This window comes from Arachis stenosperma, chromosome 8 (assembly GCF_014773155.1).
Source record: "Arachis stenosperma cultivar V10309 chromosome 8, arast.V10309.gnm1.PFL2, whole genome shotgun sequence".
In the NCBI taxonomy this organism is placed as follows: domain Eukaryota; kingdom Viridiplantae; phylum Streptophyta; class Magnoliopsida; order Fabales; family Fabaceae; genus Arachis; species Arachis stenosperma.
The window spans coordinates 44,186,848-44,211,060 of record NC_080384.1 but is presented as its reverse complement, the minus strand read 5'-3'; the positions used below and the strand labels follow the sequence as shown (position 1 = coordinate 44,211,060).

The 24,213-nt window shown below is 32.8% G+C and overlaps 2 protein-coding genes across 8 annotated transcripts; one reads left to right on the top strand and one right to left on the bottom strand.

Moving 5' to 3' along the window:
• Positions 1-4,079: 4,079 nt before the first annotated feature.
• On the top strand, positions 4,080-8,633 carry LOC130945130 (uncharacterized). Of its 4 annotated transcripts, none has more exons than XM_057873821.1 (6): positions 4,080-4,249; positions 5,276-5,364; positions 5,958-6,134; positions 6,771-6,869; positions 6,969-7,214; positions 7,985-8,633. In XM_057873821.1, the coding sequence occupies exons 2-6, from the start codon at positions 5,302-5,304 to the stop codon at positions 8,288-8,290; spliced, it is 891 nt and encodes a 296-aa protein (XP_057729804.1). In that variant the 5' UTR covers positions 4,080-4,249; positions 5,276-5,301; the 3' UTR covers positions 8,291-8,633. The 4 variants fall into 4 exon arrangements, with proteins under 4 accessions (XP_057729804.1, XP_057729805.1, XP_057729806.1 ...); XM_057873822.1 differs by having other exon boundaries at positions 4,087-4,249; positions 5,238-5,364; XM_057873823.1 differs by lacking the exon at positions 4,080-4,249 and adding an exon at positions 4,322-4,490.
• Positions 8,634-11,929: 3,296 nt separating this feature from the next.
• LOC130943477 (uncharacterized) lies at positions 11,930-23,554 on the bottom strand. Of its 4 annotated transcripts, none has more exons than XR_009071827.1 (15): positions 22,776-23,554; positions 21,119-21,298; positions 20,895-20,952; positions 19,328-19,485; positions 18,178-18,265; positions 17,231-17,272; positions 17,065-17,139; positions 16,911-16,979; positions 16,719-16,834; positions 16,468-16,580; positions 16,042-16,121; positions 15,809-15,929; positions 14,953-15,019; positions 14,542-14,742; positions 11,930-11,967 (listed from the first exon to the last, which is right to left on the bottom strand). XR_009071827.1 is itself a non-coding variant. In XM_057871368.1 (15 exons), the coding sequence occupies exons 1-15, from the start codon at positions 23,261-23,263 to the stop codon at positions 14,610-14,612; spliced, it is 1,764 nt and encodes a 587-aa protein (XP_057727351.1). In that variant the 5' UTR covers positions 23,264-23,552; the 3' UTR covers positions 14,001-14,609. The 4 variants fall into 4 exon arrangements, 2 of the variants coding, with proteins under 2 accessions (XP_057727350.1, XP_057727351.1); XR_009071826.1 differs by lacking the exon at positions 11,930-11,967 and adding an exon at positions 13,647-13,966; XM_057871368.1 differs by lacking the exon at positions 11,930-11,967 and adding an exon at positions 19,140-19,222 and having other exon boundaries at positions 14,001-14,742; positions 19,435-19,485; positions 22,776-23,552.
• Between the last annotated feature and the right edge of the window lie 659 nt (positions 23,555-24,213).

Below are 24,213 nucleotides of genomic sequence, written 5' to 3'. Positions count from 1 at the left end.
AATTAGCCCTGTAATTGTAGTAGATGATTGAAAAGCTATTTTTAAAAAGGTTTGAATTGTTGAGAACCTTTATTTGAATGGTAAAATGCTTAAATAAATCAAAGCCAATCTTAAATTACACAAATTACTCAAACAAAAAAATATTATATGAACTTTTTAATTGATGTTTATGTGTAAATCGAATGAGCCTTATTCAATTTACATACGTTGGTAGTAAATTAAATGAATATGAGTCGATTTATTAGGATTTCATGCAAATCGAATTGGGCTTATTCGATTTATGCATGCATGTTGTCAACCCTCGTAAATCAAATAAGTATAATTCGACTTATCCAAAGTTTCTGGTAGCTAGTAATTCGAATTAGGGTAGTTTCATTGTCTATAGTAAATCGAAACAGTCCAATTTGATTTAATATGTATTGAGTTATATGTATAAATTAAATTTAAGGAATTCGATTTAGTGTAAGGCCAACCTAAGATTGCACATTTATCTGTGCCTGTGATTGCACCTGAGGCAATGTTGATTGCCTCCCCGTCCTTTGTAACTGATTTAAACCGCAGTTGTGATGGAGAAATATGTGATACTACGATTGCTGGTATTATTGATATGGCACCGGTTTTTATTACAGGATGGAGCACTGGATGGTGTGGACGATGTACTGCGGGATGATGATGACGATGATGATGTGGAGCCCGACACAATTGTTGATGATAGTGGTGATGACATAGCAAGGAGTAATCCAGCTATGGGTGGGGGAGTATCTAGTTCAGGAACTCAGTAGTATCTCCCGCACTTTTCAATTTTGGATTTGGATGCCATGAGACAGTAGGGGTACCGGGCGTACCTATTGAATTTGGGGCCAGAGATACACAGAATACTAGAGGACTAGCGAAGTTTCAGGTTGGTCAGCATTTTTAGGATAAAGAAGAGACCGTATTAAGCGTGAAGACCTATAACATCTGACGTGAGGTTCAGTACAAAGTGGTAGAGTCTGATTATTGCAAGCACTATGGGAAGTGTAAGGAATTTGGCAACGGGTGCATATGGTTGATTCGGATCAGTCTCCGTCAGCGTAGAAGTATTTGGGAGGTAAAACGGTATAATGGACCTCATACTTGTTTGACCACGTCAATATCAAGTAATCACAGGAAGCTTGATTATCATGTGATCTCGACATTCATACTGTCTACGATTAGAGCTGATGTTGCCGTGTGTATTAAGGTACTGCTGAATGTGACAGGAGCACATTTTAATTTTAGACAGACTTACAAGAGGGTTTGGTTGGCTAAGCAGCAGACCATGACACAAATTTACAGAGATTGGAATGAGTCATACAATGAGTTGTCCCGATGGGTATTAGGTTTGCAGACGACGATGTCGGATAGTGTTGCAGTGTTGAGGACGATCCTCGCAAAATGGTATAAACCGGCCATCTACAAGTATAGAACGATCCTCTTGTCCAAGCGTAAATCCTGTTGCCGTCTCATGCTCGTGATACATTGGTGGGGCTGTATAAACAAGATAACAAATTGTCTATTAAGACCACATCAAAATATATTTCTATAACAATATCAACTAATGCATCTGTTAATCCAAAGAATACTATAAACGCAACCAAATAATCTTACAGGTTCAAACACAAAATAAAATCATATATTCATCAAACTGGGCCTAATAAAATAAGTTTAATGTTAATAAAAAATTGATTTAATGTACAAGATCGCACAATCTGGATCACTAACAGTTTATCATTGGCAATGTTGACGTCACATGAATTCTAAGTTAAACAGCACATATCATTACCCATACTTTTTTTAATAACAACCCAAATCACAATATAGACTCAATCACTACTCTTACTCTAACTAAGTTTCAATACCCATTATCTTCACTACTCATACTCTTCTAGTTATTTGTAATCACTATTCAAATTAAAACTTGTCCCGTCAAATCTCTAGAAACTAATAAATCATTACTCTAACCACTCTATCTACTTTAAAAATTGTAAATTATGACTAACGTTAAAAGAGACAAAAAAAAGTAAAACATCTAATTTTATTTTCAAAAAAAAAATATGCACTAACTTCTTCATTGATGACACCAGCAATATGGACAATTCCGTTCAAGCGATAAAGACGATCTGGGTTATCCGCCATCAGCAGAATATCTAAATGTTAAAGTCTTTGGGTTGAGGTTTTTCTGGGGTTTGGCGGGATAGAATTTCTGAATTATAGTTCGAATGAACTCAATTCGAATTCTATTTATAGGGAAATTCTTAATAAATCGACTCAGCCAAAGTCGAATTACCATGGACGCACACTGTATGTAATTTGAATAAGCCAATTCGAATTAGTATGGAAACAAAATCAAGGGTAGATCGAAATAGCTTGTTTCGATTTATTGTGGGAATCACGTGCATGGATAAATTGAATTGAAATGATTTGTTTTACTACCTCGACAACATGCATATATAAATCGAATCAACGTGCATCGATTTGCATCTTACCTTAATGATTCGAGTTAGCCTGATTCGATTTAGTAAAAAAATTGCTAAATCGTATCTAACTCATTCGATTTATATAGAAACGTCCATAAAAGAGATTTATGTAACGATTTTTGGTTTAAATAATTTGTGTAATTTAAAATTGGTTTTGGTTTATTTAAGTATTTTATTCTAATTTTAAAATATTATTTGTAATTTAATATCTTTAGTGATAACTGATTTATGAGACTATGATTAAAGTAGAGAAAATAAAAAATTTTATAAAATAAAAATAAATAAAATACATAAAATATAAATTATAATAAAATTTAAATTGTAAAATCATCAAATTTAAAATAATTTTTTTAAAATTATAATATAAAAAAATTGTAAAAATTAAATCAAAATTCCAGCTCCTACAGCTATGACAGTGTGAATGGAACATAACGCGGTAGCAAGAGAGAGCCCGGTAGCAAGAGAGAGAGTGCCCCAGATGAGATCTGGGAGTTGGTATCATTTTGACCAAAACAAAATGACATAAATAAAATAAAATTGAAAAACAAGTCTGGTTTCTAGAACTTCATATGTTTATTTCAACAACTTTTATCTTGTAGACAGAGAATTTTGTGTGTACAAATAATCAAATACATTTAGAATTTAATTTTAATTTATCATAAAATAATTTTATATGTACAATTAATTATATAATATTATATTAATAAAAATAATTATTATTTATATTAATTATATAAATAATTATTTTAAAAAATAAATATAATCAAATGACTGTTTAATTTTTTTTATTATTAATATATTAAAATTAAACTCAATAAAATCGTTCGGAAAAAAAAAAAAAAGCAAGGATCATCTCCTCAAGTGCAAGAGCTTGTGCAAGGTTCGCTAAGGGGTAGAGCAGGAACTGACATAGGGTCTATCTCGGGTGAGAGAGGTTAAAAATGTTAAATATCTCAGATTGAATTTGATTATTAATAAATTTAAATATAATTTAACAATTTGGTAATGCGTATGTTTTATGAAATACGGACACTTTGTTGAGTTGTCGTGTCCACGTGTCGGACACATTTTAGACACGACACTCACTGACATTTGTCCGACACACGTGTTTACTGTGTCCAACTGTGTCTTAATAAAAAATAAAAAAATTTTCTCCAGACACGCTTGGACACACCTAAATACTATCACGTATCAGCGTGTCCAATCTTATTCTTAACATATATTCTTGAAATAAATTTAGATATAATATATATTATTATTTATTAAAATAAAAAATATTTTAAATACTTGATATAATTAAAATAAGACATTAAAAATAATTTAAAAAATTAATTTATATTTTAATATCAATAAAATATTAAAATATAATTATGATTTATAAAAAAATACTTTATATTTATATGTATGAGTATCTCAAGAATTTAAAATTCGCGTGTCGGCGTGTCCCATGTCCTGTGTCCGTGTCCATGCATCATAGGTTATGTTAAATCAAAATAGAAAATAATTTACATTTTAATTAAAATCTTAAATTTAAATCTTATAAATAGGAAAGAATATTTTTTTATGAATATTAAGATTACACACCAAACACAAGGAAGTGTTGCTAAAGTGAAAGAAAGAAAACGCACACACACAAGACGCATGTTCAGTGCTCACTCTATATGCTTTGTGCACTGTCTTCTTATAAAGCTGGTAGCAGAGGAAACACACATTCTCTTTCACACCCTCTCTCTCACTCTTTCTCTAGACAGGTTTGTTATTCTGTTCATTCAATCAATTTTAGTGATGTTACGCTACTCACCAAACAAAAACACTAACACCGCACCCTAATTAGTGATTAATTACTGTCCTCTTACGCATGCATCGCTATTTTGTTTCATTTTTCTTTTGCTTTGTTTGTTTCTCCTTCATCTTCCTTCTCGCACTTCTAGATCTGCTACCACTAATAGAATTTTCCTGTTCTGGAATATCGAGAATCTATCCTCAGATTCGGTTAATTTCTGAGATTAGCACTTTCAGTTTCCGGATTTTTATTTTCATGTTTGAAATACTGATTGTGTAGATTTTGTTGTTCAATTAATTCATTCGTTTGTCAGTTACTGAGATGATTATATGGCTTTAAGTCAACGCTACCAAGTGTGATTTATTACCATCAAGTGGAAAATCTTTAGCTTTTGTTGATTTTGTAAAAGAAAAAGTTTCAATTCGGGTACTGTGAATTGCCTCTACTTTGTTCTTGTTCTGATGTCTTAGTTTGTTGATCAAAATTCCATTCGGTTTGTGGAAAAACAAAACAAAACATAGAAGGTTGAAATTGTTGACCAAGTCTCGAAAAACAAAGTCAGAATGGGGTTTGGTTTCAGTTTTTGTCTTCTGTTACCAAACATCAGTTTACTTTTATGTTGTGAACTTGTTGGTTAGACTGTTGAGACAGCTTCATAGATCAAAACTTTAGGTGTTTCTCTCTGTTCTGATTTATTGATTTTTCAAATTAGAGGCTATTACATCTGATGTAGTGCAGTACATGACTTCAGTTAGAATTGCAGATTTTGATACTGTTCATCTTTTGGGAGAATGGAAGCCTGATGATGCTTTTTAACCTCTCTCATTTTGTTTTTTTATTTTATTTTAGATTTATTTTGCTTCTGAATTCGCCATATTTTCATACCATGTTTCCAAATTGCATTTTTTTTCAGTCTGTTTTTTTGAGGAAATACAAATCATTGATTGTTCTTGAAGGTGCAAAAAGGAATCTAATTTGAAGATATTTGCTTTAGGTTGAGAACTAGACTTGGCAGTCAACATGTACCTTCTTAGAAGACAAACCCAGAATCAGCCGGATGATTCCTTATTTCGAGAAGCAAAGGTGAATATTTTAATTCTCTTGTCACACATTTTAATTCTCTTTTTGATAGGATATATATAAGATATTCAAATCAAACCAATTGGGTGTCTGACTCAGGCCTATATGACTTGATCGATTAATAAAAGTACTCTAACACTCCACGTTTGTCATATGTTCCATACGTAACACTAGCTAGATGCATATTCATGGAATATGATTCACTTTCAAGATGCCTTGCTGTATACTCATCAACTCCATTTAAAAATAACCTGAAAGCCTTACTTTTAGTACATTACATCTTCTCATGGTATCCTATGAGGATAATCAGAAACGGCTATGCTTGCTTGTATATGTTAAAACTTAAAAGAGTAGTGATAAGATGGCTCATTTTTCGTGCGTTGGAAGGTGCATCACTTCATTACCATATGATGAAGTATGATCCCACTCAAAGTGGAACGCACGCTCAATTTTGTAGTAATCAAATGATGAGTCCCAAACGAGTACATTCGTAATGAATTATAGAAACATTTCATGTTACAGAAAAAAAAAGAAGAAGTAAACTTCATATAATGTTCCTTTTATAGAATTGCTAACTGTACAACGATTACAAACAGGTCACTGAACTCAGGGCTGCTCTTGGGCCCTTGTCCGGGCGTCGTTTGAAATATTGCACAGATGGATGTCTGAGGAGATATTTAGAAGCACGAAACTGGAATGTTGATAAAGCCAAGAAAATGCTGGAGGAAACATTGAAGTGGAGGTCAACTTATAAGCCTGAGGAAATCCGTTGGGTATGTATAGTCGGTTCCAACACCCCCAATTTGATGATACCTAAATTTATATTGATGAATATGTCATGATTGTAAAATTGATCCTTGCATCACATGATTCAACCAGTTCATGGTCCTGAATAGTGAATATGACCATGTTAGCACAAAATCTTGTCTAAATTGTTTGTGCTGGCTTGTGCTTTGTATTTTGTTTGTTTTGCTCTTTCTCATGTCAACACAATTCATTTCATTCTAATGTCTTCTACTAAATAGTTCTTTTACTTTCATAATCTGGTGCAGTAGATTTCAAACTTGTAGCATGTACCATGAACATATCTTTCTCTTCTATTAGATCAAATTAACTTTTGGATTATAAATTAATAACTCTTACTCACCTATACATAAATGTCAACAATAAATTCATGGTCATAAATTAGCATCGGAATGCATTTAGTTGAGAATTAAGATGATATCTGATGGCTTCTGCATGTCAGCATGTGTAATCTAGCTAGGACAAGTTAGTTTGAAAGAAGTGTGTATCTGCATAGTTCAAGGTGGGAACAAATCCACTTTAAGTAGCAGCCTGCGTAAGCATATTTTTTTTTCATTCATAAATTATGAAGCAACCTTAATAATTGAATAATTTCCTACATCCAGGATGAAGTAGCACACGAGGGTGAGACAGGCAAGGTCTCCAGAGCAAACTTTCATGATCGACTTGGGAGGCCGGTGCTTATATTGAGGCCAGGGATGCAGGTTTGATTACGGATTTTGGTTACATGCTTTTGGGAACACATGCTTCTATAACTGTCTAAACTTATGTTATTTCCATTTTGGATTGAACTTTCTTTTCAGAACACAACGTCTGCGGAAGATAATATTAAGCATTTCGTGTACCTATTGGAAAATGGCATCCTTAATCTTTCCGAAGGTCAGGAGCAAATGTCTTGGTTGATAGATTTCACAGGATTTGCAATGAGCACAAATCTCTCCATCAAAACAGCCCGCGATATTATTCACATTTTACAAAATCACTATCCAGAGAGGCTTGCTATCGCTTTTTTGTATAATCCTCCAAGGATATTCCAAGCTTTCTGGAAGGTTTGTTGTCTTGCTTTCCAACTTCCAAGTGATTTTTGCTGCTCTTCATTGCATGGTTTTGTTTGATTTTGATTTTGAATTTTATTTTCTCATAATCCGTGTGACACGGTCTATTTTGGATTTATTTGGATTTTTTGTGATATAAATTATGGCGTAGTTTGATCTATGTAGCCAATACATTAAGTGAGATTAGATTGCTTGTTATTGTTCTTTTAGGTGTAAGGTTATATTACGTGGTAATGGTTATGGTTTTATACTTTTTACTTTGTATATTTGTTTTAAAGACAAGTTACTACTTGCGTATCCTTTTGACAAATGAAAGAAAGCATTCATGGCCCCCAAAGATTACTAAAGTTTGACAAACTTGACCAAACATGGCTCCCCAAAGATCGAAACATTTGTGATCTTTCGATGCCTTGAGTGTCTTTCTTTCATATAGGAACTATTTTGTCAAAATCATAATCTTTTAGGTGTCAAGCGCTTTACCCAATTATCTAATCATATCATCTCAATCACTGTTCACACGCATACCTAGGGAAATTTGGTTGGACTAGCTTTCAGCATGACAAATTCAATTCAAAATTTCAAGTATATGCAAGCATTTTTGAAATGCAGTAGTAGACTAGTATGTAGTCTTCAATATTCAATCTGTTTTTTTATTCTCAGTTTCTTTTATGCCCTACTAATTGCACCATGTCTCTTAAATTGGATTATTTATTATCTTTTGAAAATAATCTCTAACAAATTTGGAATTGCTCAATTCTTCACAGGCTGTCAAATACTTCCTGGACCCAAAAACAGCTCAAAAGGTGAAGTTTGTTTATCCAAATAACAAGGAAAGTTTGGAACTGATGAAATCGCTCTTCGATGTTGATAACCTTCCAAGTGAATTTGGGGGGAAAGCTACTCTAAAATATGACCATGAAGAATTCTCCCGAATGATGGTTGATGATGACCTAAAAACGGCTAAGTACTGGGGCATTGGCAACGAGAAACCGTCATTCCACCCCAAGGGTGGGCTGTCCGGGGCAGAGGTGGCACCAGAGCCCGTACCCGTTGAGCCACTTGCTATTTGAGTCAGCTGTTTTGATTTTTTTTATTTCCTTTTAGTATAAGTAAAATAATGTATTTTTGGTTATAAATAACTTAAAGACTACACATCCAAGTCAGAAAAGAGGCAACAATCTGGTTGCTAATTTAACGTGACAGATATACTATGATGGAAGCCATTAGAATTGGTCTAGTGGTGTGAGGGATTGGGATAGTAGTATTTTGAGGGTCTAGTTGCTAATTTCATCTCCATCGTGTAACCAAAAGGAAAGATATACGACGACTGGAAAAAAAAAATGGATGAACAAACTATTTTTATTTATAGATGGACAAACTATTTAACATCAAATTAACATTCTTGTTTCTTTATGGGCATAAATAAATGAAGCTTGTTGAGAAAATGATCTCTAACTTAACTGGGTGTTTTGTTTGTTTACCTTATTAGTGTTCTAATTACTACGGCTTCGTCGGTATACAGTAAAATGAGATTATCTAGGTGGTTATGAAATTTGTTGTTCACAAATATATAAAGAAAACAAGGGTTGCGGCCTGAACTGATTCTGATACAAACAGAGAAGTAAAAAGAAAATTGGACTAGAATTCAGGTTTAGTGATTGAATTGAAAAGGATGCTCAGCTTTTCATTTCATAAAGGTGAGGAGTATACACTCTGCGCCAATTGACTGAGTCAATACAAAAATGAATGCAACAGTGCTATCCACGATTACACTTAACTACTCAGAAGACCTAACGGTTGGTTGAAGGTTTTTCCTAATGGCATATGTTGTGTCTTAGTAAAGACCACACTCGGGTTCAAGTCTAAGTGGAGATATTAGATAAACCCTTTTTCTGTGGTTTACACATTAGATAAACCCTTTGTGCACTAGATAAATCCATAAATAGAGTATCTTAGAGTGTGTGTGAGTAGGATGACCAAAAAACAAAAAAACCTAACTGCTATAACAGATTCTTATACCAGACTTTCCTAATTCTGTAGAGCTGCTACGACTAACTCTCTAACTAGCCATTATCCTTGATACGGCCTGCGAGGTGATCCGAGTGGCATAGTTGATAAGGGTTTTTATTGTTGGTCTAGGTAGCTCCAAACCAATTAATAATTCTCAAATCAAATTTAAAAGATTGGTTGTCACAAGTACAAACTCCAATGAAAATTAACCGAAGTATTTAAACATTGGGTCGTCTCACAAGAAATTGCAATGAAATGCACAATTATTGGCTATGAAGGAATAAAGGGGTTTGATTTATAATTGGCAAGAAAAATAAATGACAAAAAAGTAAAATAATAAGAACTAATAAAATAAAAAAAAAACTCTTGGCTAAGACATGGGAATTGAGATCACCATCATTGTCTACAAATCATATATTGACAATTATGAGGGACTAACCCATTAAGTCTACTCCTATGCTTGAAGCAAGTATAATGTCTACTTCAAGGCATTAAGTACGTCAACTAAGCTTGATCAACATCAATCCATAAGTCCTAACCTAGCTACCAATTGACTTAGTAGTAGGCTAATGTCAATGGTTATCAAATTGACCACTAAGGGTTCTCAAATCGCCAATTCAATGAGATCCAATGACTCAAGGTCACTCAATTCCCTTAGCCTAGCCCAAGAGTAAAGAAAACTACTCAAAAATTAGAGAAAACATTTCATCAAACACCTAGAGTGCAATAAAAGTAAACATCATAAAATGCAAGAATTAACAAAACGCATGACTAACATAAGCAATAATTCAACAATAGCAATGAAGATAAACATAAAAGAAGACATGGAAATATAAAATTTCATTACAAGAAATCAAGATCCAACAATGGTTCATCAACATAAAAGAGAGCAAAATAAGAAATGACAAGTAAAACTAGAAGAGCAAAGATGTAATAACAAGAAATTATAAGGGAAAACTAAATCAAAACAAGAATTGAAAATTGAATATAAGGAAATTAAACCTAAACTACCCTAAATTCTAGAGAGAAGGAAGAGCTTCTCTCTCTAGCATTCTAACCTACAACATGATGAAAACTAAACTATGACTACTTGGTTCATTTTTCTTCAATTATTGGGTTCAATAGCATCAGAGATGAGTTGGATTGGGTCCAAAATGTTTCAGAAATCGCTGGCCACGAGTTGCCTTTAGTGAGTCACGCTGATCTTGCGACGCGTGTGCGTGGAACGACACGTACGCGTCCCTAAACGCCAAGAAACTATGACAAATTTTATATCATTTTGAAGCCCGGATTTTAGCTTTTCAACGCAACTAGAACCGCCTAATTTGGACCTCTGTAGCTTAAGTTATGATCGATTTAGTACGAAGAGGTCAGAATTGACAGCTTAGCAATTCCTTCATTTCTTCATGACTTCTCCATTTTTTACATGCTTTTTCTTCATTCCTTCAATCCAATCTTTGTCTTCTAAACCTGAAATTACTTAACAAGCATATCAAGGCATCAAATAGAATTAAAGTGAATTAAATTTATCAATTTTTGGGCCTAACAAAATATGTTTTTACTCTTAAGCACAAATTAGGGAGAGTTTACAAAACTATGCTATTTTAGTGAATAAATGTGAGATAAGTTGATAAAATTCCCTAAATTCAACACAAGATAAACCACAAAATTAGGATTTATCAATAGTCAAGCCCATGGTTTAGAACAAATCTTCTCATTTTGTTTAGGGCATGCGATTTTACATGCCGTAACATTTACTCGTTTGAGCCCAACAAGTTACGATAATTCTCTCCCTTGCAATTAATTTTTGGCAAACAGCAAAATATTTTTCATTTGAGAATATTTGAGTGTGCGATATATATTCCAATTGCCTCACCTTATCACACTAAAATGAGACTTCAAAGAAAATTAAAAATTTATGCTGAATATAATTCTCCCTCTATAGTGAAGTATCTTGAGATACAAATAGGAAATGTATTTAAAATTTGATTTGTAGATTGTTATTTTGATGAATCAATATTTACAACGTTGGGGAGAGATAATAAACCCCCTGAGAAAGAACTTAATTAGAATGCATCATCATTGATGCATCTAGATCCTCGATCAAGACAATGTGAACTAGAAGTTCAAAAGATTATACATTTGTAAAGAATAGCAAATGAATCGCCTGATGCATTTTAATACAAAAAAGATAATCAAATCTTATATATTACTTGAAAATGTCCCAATTCGAATTGACATTCCAATTGGATAAATAGCTACTGAAACAAATACACACCAAAAATGTGGAAGACCAATTGATTCCAAAAATAAAAATCCTAAAAAAAAGAAGCATTTGATATTACAGAGGCAAATACTAATCTTGTTAAAAAGGTTAAAGACATAGTAAAGACATCAGTAGTTTTTTAAAATTCTGATATAGTTTTAATACCAAAAGACGTTCAGTGGTTCAGGTACCTGAAAACTCAGAATTGTGAAAATTATGAGATCTAAATAAATTATATCTTTGCAATAGAAAAATAGAACTGAAATAAGATAATTGTCAATAAAATATTTGTATATAATATGGCATTACACACCATGCATGAAAATAAAGACTCTGAGCCAAGAACAATCGAGGAATGTCGACAAAGAAATGATTGGCCGAAATGGGAAGAAGTTATGAAGGTTGAGTTAGACTCACTTGCAAAACATGATGTCTTTGAATCTGTAGTCTGTACACCAAAAGATGTAAAACCTGTTGGATACAAATGGGTATTTATGAGAAAACGAAATGAGAAAAATGAAATTGTACGCTATAATGTTCAACTTGTAGCATAAAATTTTTCACAACGACCTGGTATAGATTATGAAGAAACATATCTCTATGTAGTGAATGCAATTATATTGCTGTTATTTAATTAGTTTATCTGCATATTATAAGTTAGATATGCATCTAATAGATGTGGTGACATCTTATTTATATAGATCATTAAATCATGATATCTATAAGAAAATTCTTAAATGACTAAAGATATCTAAATTGTCTAATGAATTATGAATATTCTAAAGGTTTATACTTTGTCAAATTGCAAATATCTTTATATGGTTTAAAGCAATCTGGACGAATATGATATAATCGTCTCACTGAGTATCTGACGAAAAAGGGAATTCAAGAATGATGATATCTATCAATGTGTTTACATAAAGAAATTTGCATCTAAATTCATTTTAATTGTTATGTACGTTGATGATTATATCATTGAAACTCATGAAAAGATTCCAACAATTAGAAAAGCTCTAAAAGAAAAGTTTGAAATAAAAAATTTTGGAAAGATTAAATTTTGTCTTGGCCTACAAATTAAATATATAAACAATAGAATTTTTATTCATCAAACAATTTATATAGAAAATATCTTGAAGGGATTATATACGGATAAGTCGCATCCATTAAGTACTTCGATAATCGTAAGATTTTTAAATGTGAAAAATTATCAATTTCGTCCTAAAGAAAAAAATGAAAAAATCATTTCTCCTAAAATACCATATCTTAGTGTCATTGGAGCAATAACATATATTGCTAATAATACTCGACCTAACATATCATTCGCTTTAAAAGTATAAGTAAGGTATAGTTCTTTTCCAACCAAAAGATATTAGAATAAAGTCAAACAAACTTTTCAATACTTTCACGAAATAGTTAATATGATACTTTATTCATATGAATCGAAGTCACAGATAGTTGGCTATGCAGATGTAGGATATTTGTCTGATCCACACAAAAAATATCTCAAATAGAATATCTATTTGTATATGGCGATACAACTATATTATAGAGGTCCACCATATAGATCATAACAGCAGCATCTTCTAATCATGCTGAAATACTTGTGATACATGAAACAAGTCGCGAGTATTTTTGACTCAGATATTTGATTCAATATATTATATCATGTGGATTGACTTATTGGAAAATAACTCCAACTATTTTGTTGAAAGATAATACAACATGTATTGCTCAACTTAAAAGTGAATACATCAAAAGTGACAGAACAAAACATATTTTTTTCAAATTTTTCTTTACTCATGGTTTTCAAAATCAAAGAATAATTGATATTCAACAGATTCACTCAAAAAATAATATGACAAATTTATTCACAAAGTTACTTCAAAGATTCTCTTTTGAATAATTAGTACATTAAATAGAGATGTACCGATTTCAAAATCTTAAATAATACTGCCAAAAAAAGAGACTGTACTCTTTTTTTCTTGATTAGACTTTTATTCTTATTGAAATTTTTGACAATTTTTTATGAGATAGTCCTCATCACAAAAAAATATTGTATTCTTTTTTTTCACTAAAATTTTTTTTATTAATTTTTTTAATAAAATTTTAATGAAGGATAATCTCAATAGACCTCCAAAAGAGTGTTGTAACATAAATATCCATCACTTGATAATCCATGACTTCTTCAACCATTCAAAACAATTTGGGCGGCTCAAATTTCTAAAGATGGGCGGCTCAAGATTTTCATGATGGACTCAACATTAATAAGGTTAGAAAAAAGATGGCTTTTCACATATATAAATAAAGCCATATAAACCAAGTTGGGTTGGTCTAGTGGTTAGCTCACTAGTCCGCTTAAGTAAGTGTCGGGGGTTAGAATCCCGCCTTGTGCATGCAGCAACCCATTGGTCTGCGGCAAACCCTTAAATGGAACTCAGTACCGCGACGGATTAGTCCTTGGTCTGCCGGACTGAAGGATACCATGAAAAAAAAAAATAATAAAGCCATATAATCTTAGACAAAAACAAACAAACAGTGAAAACGTATACTTTTACTCTTATAAATAATATATGTACACGAAATAGTGATTATTGAGAAGCAGATAAAATCTCTATTATTGAGATACTTATATTAAAAAATATTAATACTAGAGTTTTTTATTCCTACTTCTCTATTTCATATCTATTCTATCTGCTCTATGTATTTATTTTACAACATATTTTACTTGTCCATTTAAAAAAAATATTTCTACGTTTTTTAAACACATTTAATGCGTAATCCAAAATCATTCAAAAAGCACTCTTCGAATATTTTTATATAAATTTCAAGCATTATAAATTAAGAAAAAAAAAAAGAATATTTGCAAATAATTTTAGAACACATCAAATACGGTGTAAAAGGATGCAAACATTTCTCAATAATAAGCTCAGATTTACGAGTTAACGCAAAGGTTTAACAACTATGATTCTATCCAACACATTGGAAGAATACTTGGTGGAAGCTGCTTCATTTATTTGAAGTTTCTTCTATCAAAAACATACATACCAGCTCAAAGGCACCAATTAGGACAAATGAACCTGATTCGCTGCCATGTAATCACTACCACCTCAACCTTACGTAGTTTTCTTAAGATCTTGAAGTACTAATCGAGCGGCGTTACGTCCTGGTGCCCCCATTACGCCACCGCCAGGATGTGCCCCGCTTCCACATAAGTATAACCCCTGAAGTGGAGTCTTATAATTCGACCTAAGTGCCAAAGCAAAGAAAACACTCACGTAATTATGTATAGGGGAAGCATGCTACAGTTGTAATCAGGATGTGTTTGGAATAAAAGAAAGGTTGAGATAAAACACTTAAAAGACAAAATTTGTGTCCATAGACACTAACCAAATGCAATCTGAATGTCGAAGGAAAAAAGAAACAATTAATATCACAAAGCAGTAAAGTTTATTTTACCATCCTTTAACAGGTCGCATGAGGAACAGAGAATCCAATCCCATGGCACCATGAAATATGTTCCCTCCTGCCGAAAATAAAATAAGAGGGGTGAAAATAAAGTTATCAGCCACAACGGTTCACGTACCAGTGCTTTCATGTAGAGCAATTTATACAGGGAGGCATTGCGAAACACTGAACAATTGATGTTTCCTTTGTTCTCTCCTGATTGTTATATAACGGTGGAAATTCAGATGTAGATAACTTCATGTGAAGTTGATAGCTGAGAGTCGTTAGCTGATAATTTAGCCAAATCTGTTAAATAATTTAACGACTCTCAACTATCAACTTCACATGAAATTAACTGCACCTGAGTTTCTATCATATATCACTCTTAAGTCTTTGTAATCATCTTTTCTTTCGCCATTATCTACACTATACGACTATACCTACCTAGAAACAATTATATTGTCTATATTATCGACCAATTCCCACTATATATACTGTGCATTAATATTCTTTGGTGTTCAATTTCATTTCCAAAACTACCCCCTTAAAATAAAATATATAAGTTACGTAGTGGAAGTTAAAATTATGTTTAACTCAAAATAAAAAGTACATATAATATGAAATAAGTTTCTATGAGTTACAAAATGTAGGGAAATTAAGAATATTATGAAATTAAATGTTTTTTAAGATATTAAAAACATCAAAATGTGTCGTGATGTCCCAGCAAGAAGTTAATAATAATAGCTTTCTTGTGCCAATTATTTGTTTCAAGTTTTTGTGGCCTAGAAAGTGCAGTTTTGCTAACATTTACTAGAACAAATATGAATTGCCTGTTAGGTATTTATTTTGGTGACTATAACTTAATTACCTGTCAAACCAATTTCCCTTTCAAGGTCTGGTGGAGTCAACATGTCATAACCAATGACAGATGTACTAAACCCGGGGGCATATTCATCAATCAATTTGAAGCATTTTTGCGCAAATGATTCCTAGGAATAATATAGACACACCATTAACATCAATTCAACTATTAGTTTTAGTAGACGCACATAGCATACAAATGCAGAGTTAATGAAATTCAAACATCTTAAGCAAACTAACTCTGTATTCATGATCTTGCCAGTCACCATCCAGTGGTTTGTAGGGAGTATACTGCACAAATAGGTTGATCACATGCATACCTATGGATAAAACAGATTCATAAACCAGATGATACTTATAAAAAAAAATTAAAAATAAAAAAAGAATTCACAAACGAGATGATGTCAACATAATTCACATATTATGAAAGGCACAAAACAGATAAATAAACTAGAGTATTGACAGAGAAGCCAAGTTTCTAGTTTTGATTTGAGTAATAAGAATTCATGGAATTCTGAAGATAAAACAAGTCATAAATAATGCAAAAAATTTAAGGAAATGAAACCATTTGCTACAAACAAGCTGCCATCACGAGAGCAAAATGACTATAATTTTTCTTACAAACGGAACATATAAATACACTAATAAATGCAGAGTTTCAACTACCAGGTGGAGATATGGTTTTGTCCAGCGTGGAGGGAATTGTCATTTCAATAACTGGTCTTCGTGATGGCACTCCATTTACAGCATCTTGAGATGCAGAGTGAATTTCTTCCATGCTAAACAGAAACTAAAAAGGGTAAAGAAAGACTGACATGTTCTGAAAATAAATAATCTGCAATTTTCCATATAGATAATGACTACAGCAAATTTACATACTGATCAAACTTTTAAATGACTATTCAATTTAAACATACCTCTCTGAACCAATATGAATTGTGCCAACGTGCTGTGGGCCAGCATGAGGATGATTTAACTTGCAACACTCAAATTGAGGCAACTTGTCAACTGCTACATTTATTTTTGTAGTAGCCTGTCTTGATGAATACCAAATAATTGAGATAAGGGTATTAAAAATATAAACTGAGATATAGAGTAAAAAAACTTACAGAACTATAGTCAGAATGCTTAATCGCACGAACAAAATCATCTGGAAGGGCATCATTAGGCACTAATTCCTAATTCAAGTAATCAAATATTGTAAATTAATAACAAATATGGGTGTGGAAGAAGCCAATGTCTGAAGACAGATTGAGAATTCACCATGAAAGTTCTATATGGAGTTGCATTAGAAAGAACAATTGAAGAATGCACTTTGGTACCATCAGCCAAAATCACCTGTATATATGTAAGCCATCTCCAGAAAATTCATTTTTTATTATGTCTTTAAAATTCCCTTTGATTGAGGAAACTCTCAAACAATACTAACCCCACAGACAGTGCTAGAGTCTTCAATCAACAACTGAGATACCTAAAAAAATACCAGATATGATCGAGTGGTTAGAGAATTGGGGACAAAAAGAGAGAGCGGGGAAGAGGGGGGGTGGAAGGGATATGGCTGATAAGAAACATTTATCCTCCTCTCAGTCCAATTTATTTTTTCCTAATACTGATAAAAGAGAAAAAAGAACTGAAAGTTTGTAGCATGATTTTGGTGTTGATATTGTGATTTGAATAATAAGAAATAAAATTAGTGAACAAGGTCTTTCCTTTACATCTCCTGGGATACATAGATATAACACTTGAAACTTCAATTTTTCACATGACACTTCAATCCCCTAAAAGGCTAAAACAATGTTAACTTCTATTAACATTAATTTACTAAATTCATAATTTATCCTTAATTCATTATTAATTAGAAAGCCCCAATACCCTCAACCTTATTTTCCAGTTTATCCATTGAAACCACCCGCACCCTCACCTTTTTCTTTTGTCCACCATAGCTCTTTACTCAACTGGAGAACCAGTGACCACGATTAAATGATTATGTGATATTACTTGCCTAGAACTTACAAAAGGCTATCATGACTATTTCCCCTGTAATGTGGCACTTCTAAAATACCTGTCAATCTCCACAGGTGTTTTACTTTCATAGCTTCAACTCATTTGGGCCACAACAATTTTTTCTTTTAAAAATAAATAAATTGTTTATGGTTGCAGTTAGGACCCAATGGAATATTGGAATCAGGGCACAACTATAAATATCAGAATTGACGAATGAAACTTCCTAACAAGAGAGCACATTTGAAAGCCTTGTAACGAGAGAGAGAGAGAGAGAGAGAGAGAGAGAGAGAGAGAGAGAGAGAGAGAGAGAGAGAGAGAGAGAGAGAGAGAAGCAAGGGTGGAATAAGCTAATAGATATTCTCCAAGACACACCTCAGAATTGGTTACAATATGTGCTCCAGCTTCCATAGCAGCATTACTAATAGCCTTGGATATTGAGCCCATTCCACCTTCAACATATCTACGTAGACCCAAAAAAAAGGTAGCCAATTAATAATTTGCAGCCTATACTAGGAACACATATTTCAAAAAAGTTAGTTCAGAAAAAGGAATTAGCAACAAGTTTATTGATTTTTCCAGGATTTTGCATCAACATGGGTGTTGGTGTGCATATGTAATGTCAGTTTTGATGTATATGGTACAATGAAAAAAAAAATCAAATATAGAGCATATAATGTAGCTCAAAGGAAATTCTGATTAACTTGATGACAGGGACAAAGAGAAGCATACTTCTCATGTGTAACACTTGAAATATGATCAGAATAAACAAATCTAGCATATCATTGATGTGAACAAAGTTAAAGCTTGAAATGGAAAAACCAACTCTTTGTAGGACCTTTTGCTTCATACATGTTAAAGGAATGAGTTGCGCATTTTGCTTTTTTAAGGGTGGTGGATGCGGAATGGGGGGTGGGGGTGTTGTAAAGAAAAATGAGGCTTTAGCTTATTCTCTTTCACAGCCTGCCCAAGCTGCTTAAACCTGATGCGCTTAAGCAAATAAGTTAACAATTCTTATATAAGGCAACATGAACCCTTATTCTGAGATAGAATCAGTGCCTTTCTAGAATAACCTTGTCAGCTACGTGAACTTTCATACACTGCAAACCATGTAATGACACATTGACAGTTTGCCACTTATCTATGTGTTTTCTTGTCATTTGTGAATTTCTGTTAGTTATGATTCCCTTCTCAGAATAACTACGCATACCATTCACAAAATGTTATATGTAAACTTTAATTTGGATTGATCTATATCTATCATTAAAATTTGAAAATAACATTTTTCCATTCTTAAGATTCACAGTATAAAGATATCAACATAGCAAGATACATACGACCAGACTCCACGATCCCCACCAGTTTCTCCCATAACATGATGTAGTAGAACATAACCACTTCCTGGGGTATGGACACTGGCCTGCACAACAGTTTTAGAAGCACCATACACACATGTATATTCCATGAAACATGACAAAGTAACAGTGCTGCATTAAATAAGAGGAAGTTGAGTAGCAATAATTACTCTAATTGTTTCACTCTCAAAGAACAATGGAGAAATTTGTATATCCTTTCATTGTTAAAATGTTTTTCATTGGAAAGACTTTTAACACTAAAGGTAACTGCTCTTACTGTGCTTCCAATCACAGCATCTGTTGCAAGTGTAGCCTTCAGAACATCTGTCTGCACAAACAGTATCAGGCAAATATTACGCCACCAAAACAAGGGTTAACAAAGAAACTACAAATTAAAGAAATCATTTAATAGCACCAAATCACATGGGAACAGTGATCAACAGATTGCACGGAAATAAATGTCAATACTCAATATGTTGGGTATGAAGTGTTAATGTGGTCTTTGTATAAATAAGAAACAAGTATGATGGTATGCAACAGTGTTCACAACAGATAAGTGCATCCAGTTTTAGTTGAAACTTTAAAGTGTCTGAGACAAGTTACAAACTAAACTCTCATGTGTTCATGATTTGAGTATATAAAAATGAGGTAACTCAAACAACAGCAACAAGAACAAAGTCTTATCCCATTAGATGGGAGTGCAACTGAAGTCATTGCACCCGATTATGATTTGAGTATATAAAAATGAGGTAACTCATAAACATATATGTATAATCTGATATTTTGGGTCAAACTCTGATATCGCTAATTCTCAATCCTACTTGCCAGTTTACAGGTCTAGACTTACACTTGATTTGTTTCCAAAATGTACAATTGTGGACAATTTTATTAGATACTTGAGTCAACTTGCCTATGTTATGCAGTACAAAACAACCTACAAACAACCTGATAGAAACAGGTTTGGCTTCGTTTATAGGAGGAAAGGTAAGGAGTTGATGGGCTGATTTTTCACTGCTTTCACTGCTTAATTCCTAATTTTGCTGGATGGCTGTTTGTTGGTCCTTTTAAGCTAGTTTAGCAGGTTTAGGAGCAATAGTGCTAGGCCTAGCTGCTGCCTATAAGTACTAGGGGTTAGTTAGTTTTTAGTTAGTTAGAAGATTCTGTTCAGTTTGTTAGTTCAAGAGAGGGAAAATTCTCTCCACAGTTGGTAGTTCCAACAGTGTACTCCAATAAGGGATTGTGATTTGCAATCCCTAGTTCATCAATAAAATCCCCTAATTCTGCTAGATCCCTGATCCTATCACAACCTATGTTATGCCTAGCTTTATCAAGCTGAATTTATACATTATATTTACGCTTATGTTTTGTCAAACTACAAACAACCTACATGCAAAGTTAAGAAGATTACAACAATTGGGTGATGCTAAGTAATGTTTTTATTATATTTATTTACCTATATGTGTTAGAAAGTTAACATCTGCAATATCAATCAGGAATATTTTGTTTATTAAATAATATTTTTTATGTATGCCAACTCCTACAAGCCCATGACTTTTGAGTGGAGTTTGCAGCTCAAGTTTGTGGATATCTTACAAAAGACACACTCATAAAAGACACTCAATGAGCAAAAAGTCTGAAACGTAAAGAATCTAGAAGATCTATGCTCAGTTGTAATCTACAAAGTCCAAGAGCTTGGCGATGAAGGAAAATGAAAAGAGATGAAGACTACAAGGTTACCTCAAACCAGTTGTTCAAAACTTTGGAAGCCGGAGCCAATAAAAGGTCCATGAATTCCCTGCCATGTAAATTAGTAAATATTATAAATATTGATGTTTTAGCCTTGAGTTCATAGTTTCACATTACTAGCTATTAATATCATGAACCTTACTAGTCTGCTATTCCTAACAATGCCAGTTTGTCATGGATACAAACAACTTCCTGTTGGAGAAACAAATACTTACACCATCTCCTTTTGCCCCAAGGAGGATGCTTGTCGTAGACAACTTGCCCAAAATACTGAATTCTGTAATTTATTCTTCAGTTGTTCATTAAGTGATGATTTATGCTGCAAGGATTCAGGAGGAGACGAATCCAGCACCAGATCCATAAATTTACAGAAATTCTCAAGCTGATTCTCATATCTAAATGCCAAAAAAAAGGGGGAAAAGGGGTGAAAGACAGACAGATTCTTGTTAAATGGGAAACACACAGTTTATCCAGCTTAGATGTTTAATCAGGAAATGAAAAAAGAATGCCAACATATTTCCAACTCAGTCAAATGAAGTTCAAGTAAACCTTCTCTTCTTAACTGATCAAACAAACAATATTTTGATTTTTATGTTTGTACAAAGAAGATGAGCATTAAAGCAACATTGAAGTTGTTGCCTTGTAATTTGAAGGGATAAAAACTATGTGCATCTACTCTCTTTAAACGGCACTAGATAGGAGGCTAGGAGCTTTGTGCACTGAGCTCCCTTTTATAATTAAAATATGCATATGTATCCCCTACTAACTGTAGTCTTCAAGTAAGAAGATTTTCAGCAACAGTCAAACGAACAAAATTTTCAAAAAATAATAATTAAAAATAATGAAACAAAATACAAATTTGGGGTTTAGGCTGAGCTTGTAATATTTTCTTTGTCAACTGCTCGTATGATTATAAGCTTTTTCCAAAAAACATTATCAAAGTGTTTTTTTTTTCTGACTTCTGCTATCATTTCTTTTCCATTGAATTCCAAAGTACAAAAGGTGTGTCCTCACAAGTTTATCACGGTTTGCCATAAGACTGCAAAGTCTCTCCATAACAATTGCGAATTACCTTAATGAACCTTTTTTGTGGATTCCTATAATTGTTGAATGAAAATAAAAATTTCTCCAAATTCTCACTATAATTCAGTAAAACATTTTAAAATTTTTGTTTTTGTAAAAGAATTTGTATTACTATCCCAAAATAGATATATATTTAGTAGCTTTTATGAAAGTTACATTCAAATGAAAAAAATTCATAGAATAAACTATCAATTTAACTCCAAAAAGATTATGATGTTGGCAATTTAGTAAAGACATACTCGAATGACCCTGCAAAAATAACAACTTTTAAGAAAATATACAAAAATCTAAGTAGATATAGCAGTACTTTTGGGCATTTACCCAAAAAATTTTCAGTCAAGCCTATTGTTTCTTTCAAAAACTAAATTGCCAATTTCAAAAGAGTAATGCTAGGGAGGCAAATTTTTTCAACTAATATCAGTCAATTTTTTCAAAATTATTTTGTTTATCTTAAATTTTATATCCTTAATCATAAACCCTTACTTCTAGAGTCTATACCCTAAATTATAAACCCAAAAAAATAAGTTGACTAATCTTCACTAACTAAAAATTGGTTCATGTACTTTCTCATTTCATAATCTTGCTGGTTTACTCAATTTTACAGAGACAAGTGCCTTTTTTTTCTTCTCTCTTACTCCAATCAATACTCGTCCTTAAGTATCAAACCACCATAAGAATTTCTTAGCAAAGATTCTACTCTTACTTTTTGAATATGTAGCACTCATTGTTGGAATTGATCTGAAAATAAAAAAACAAAAACAAAAACAAAAACGAAAAAAGGAAGAGCACCTTGGATAAGCATCTGCATCGTTAAGCGAGAACTTGGAAATCTCGGAATGATTGAGACCTTTATCGGGGCCCAAGAGTAGGTACCGTCCGTCGAGGCAAGGCGTAAAAGACGACGGATTCCTCTTCAGAAGCTTCAAGCCGTGTTTTGGAAGCTCAAGTTCTTCGATGACTGAGGGACGCAAGAGGCTCTGCAGGTAACTGCACCGGGAGAACTTGAACCCTGGGACCAGCTCCTCGGTCACAGCGGCGCCTCCGATCACATGGCGGCGCTCTAAGACTGCCACGGAGAGACCGCCACGAGCAAGGTAGGCGGCTGCCGTGAGGCCGTTGTGGCCGCCGCCGATTATCAGCGCGTCCCATTTCCTGCCCTTGAGTGTTGCATTGGCAGCGCTGCTAAGGCTTCTTCGTCGCATTAGGTTGTTACTTTGGTTGATGTGTTTGTAAAGAAGGAAAGGATTTTGTATTTCCAGAAGTCGGAAGATGCACATGCGGCGCTAAATGGCGAGACGTTGGTCGGCTTTTTCGTTCAGTAAGGGCGGAAATATCAATCGAATTGAGTTGAGTGTTTGTGATTACTGATTACTGACTATACTGAGAGTAAAACTAGTGAGCGTGATAGACACATGGAAAATGTCATTTTTTAGGATCTAAATTTATTATTCGTATTGTACCACTATTGTGAATTCTTCGGTGTAGAAATGCAGTTTATGCCATAACTATGCGACAAGTGTTTTACTAAAGCGACAGAGTTTGTGTTGGCTCAATCTATTTACAGGGATGCTATAGAATTTTTTTTGGTGACTGCAGGGATGCTATAGTATAGTTCCCTTGATGAGGTTGATAAACAAATATATTATTAGCAGTAATTATATTAGCATAATTGTGGATTTATAAGTTGGTTTTTTTTCAGGACAAAGGAGTGGGTTTTACAATAAAGATTGTTAATGTTTTTTGGACAGTTTACTTTTTTTATATTTATTTATGACATTTTAGTTTCTCTAAAATATTTAGGAGTGTTGATGGATTGGATTTAATTCGTACACTAATAAGATTAAATTGTAAATTTTGTGTAAGTATTTACGTATCTGCAAAAATAAAAAAATAAAAAAAATATTTTTTATGTTTTATTTCAAACATTCTCATATAATGTATTTTTAAAAAATATTTTGTTGCTGGTTTTATCCTTTTGATAAAGTAAAAAATTTAAAGTTATATATTTCTAGAGTAATTAACTAATTATTAAAAGCCGTAATTAATCCTCAAATTTAAATATATATATATATAATTTTTAAAAATATAAAAATTTAAAAAATTTATTTATAAATTGAAAAATAATTAAAAAAATAAGTTAAAACTCTTAATTTTTTATTTAAAAACATTTCGTAAGTATCTAACCTACTATTGCAGAATATTTTAATTATCAAAAATTAAAATAGAT

Coding starts and splice junctions, on each gene's coding strand:
- LOC130945130 (XM_057873821.1), top strand. CDS start 5,302: ATGTACCTTCTTAGAAGACAAACCCAGAATCAGCCGGATGATTCCTTA. Junction 6,135..6,770: donor AGCCTGAGGAAATCCGTTGG/GTATGTATAGTC, acceptor TCCTACATCCAG/GATGAAGTAGCACACGAGGG. Junction 7,215..7,984: donor TATTCCAAGCTTTCTGGAAG/GTTTGTTGTCTT, acceptor AATTCTTCACAG/GCTGTCAAATACTTCCTGGA.
- LOC130943477 (XM_057871367.1), bottom strand. CDS start 23,263: ATGTGCATCTTCCGACTTCTGGAAATACAAAATCCTTTCCTTCTTTAC. Junction 16,581..16,718: donor ATTCATATTGGTTCAGAGAG/GTATGTTTAAAT, acceptor GTTTCTGTTTAG/CATGGAAGAAATTCACTCTG. Junction 16,122..16,467: donor CAAAACCATATCTCCACCTG/GTAGTTGAAACT, acceptor TTTTATCCATAG/GTATGCATGTGATCAACCTA.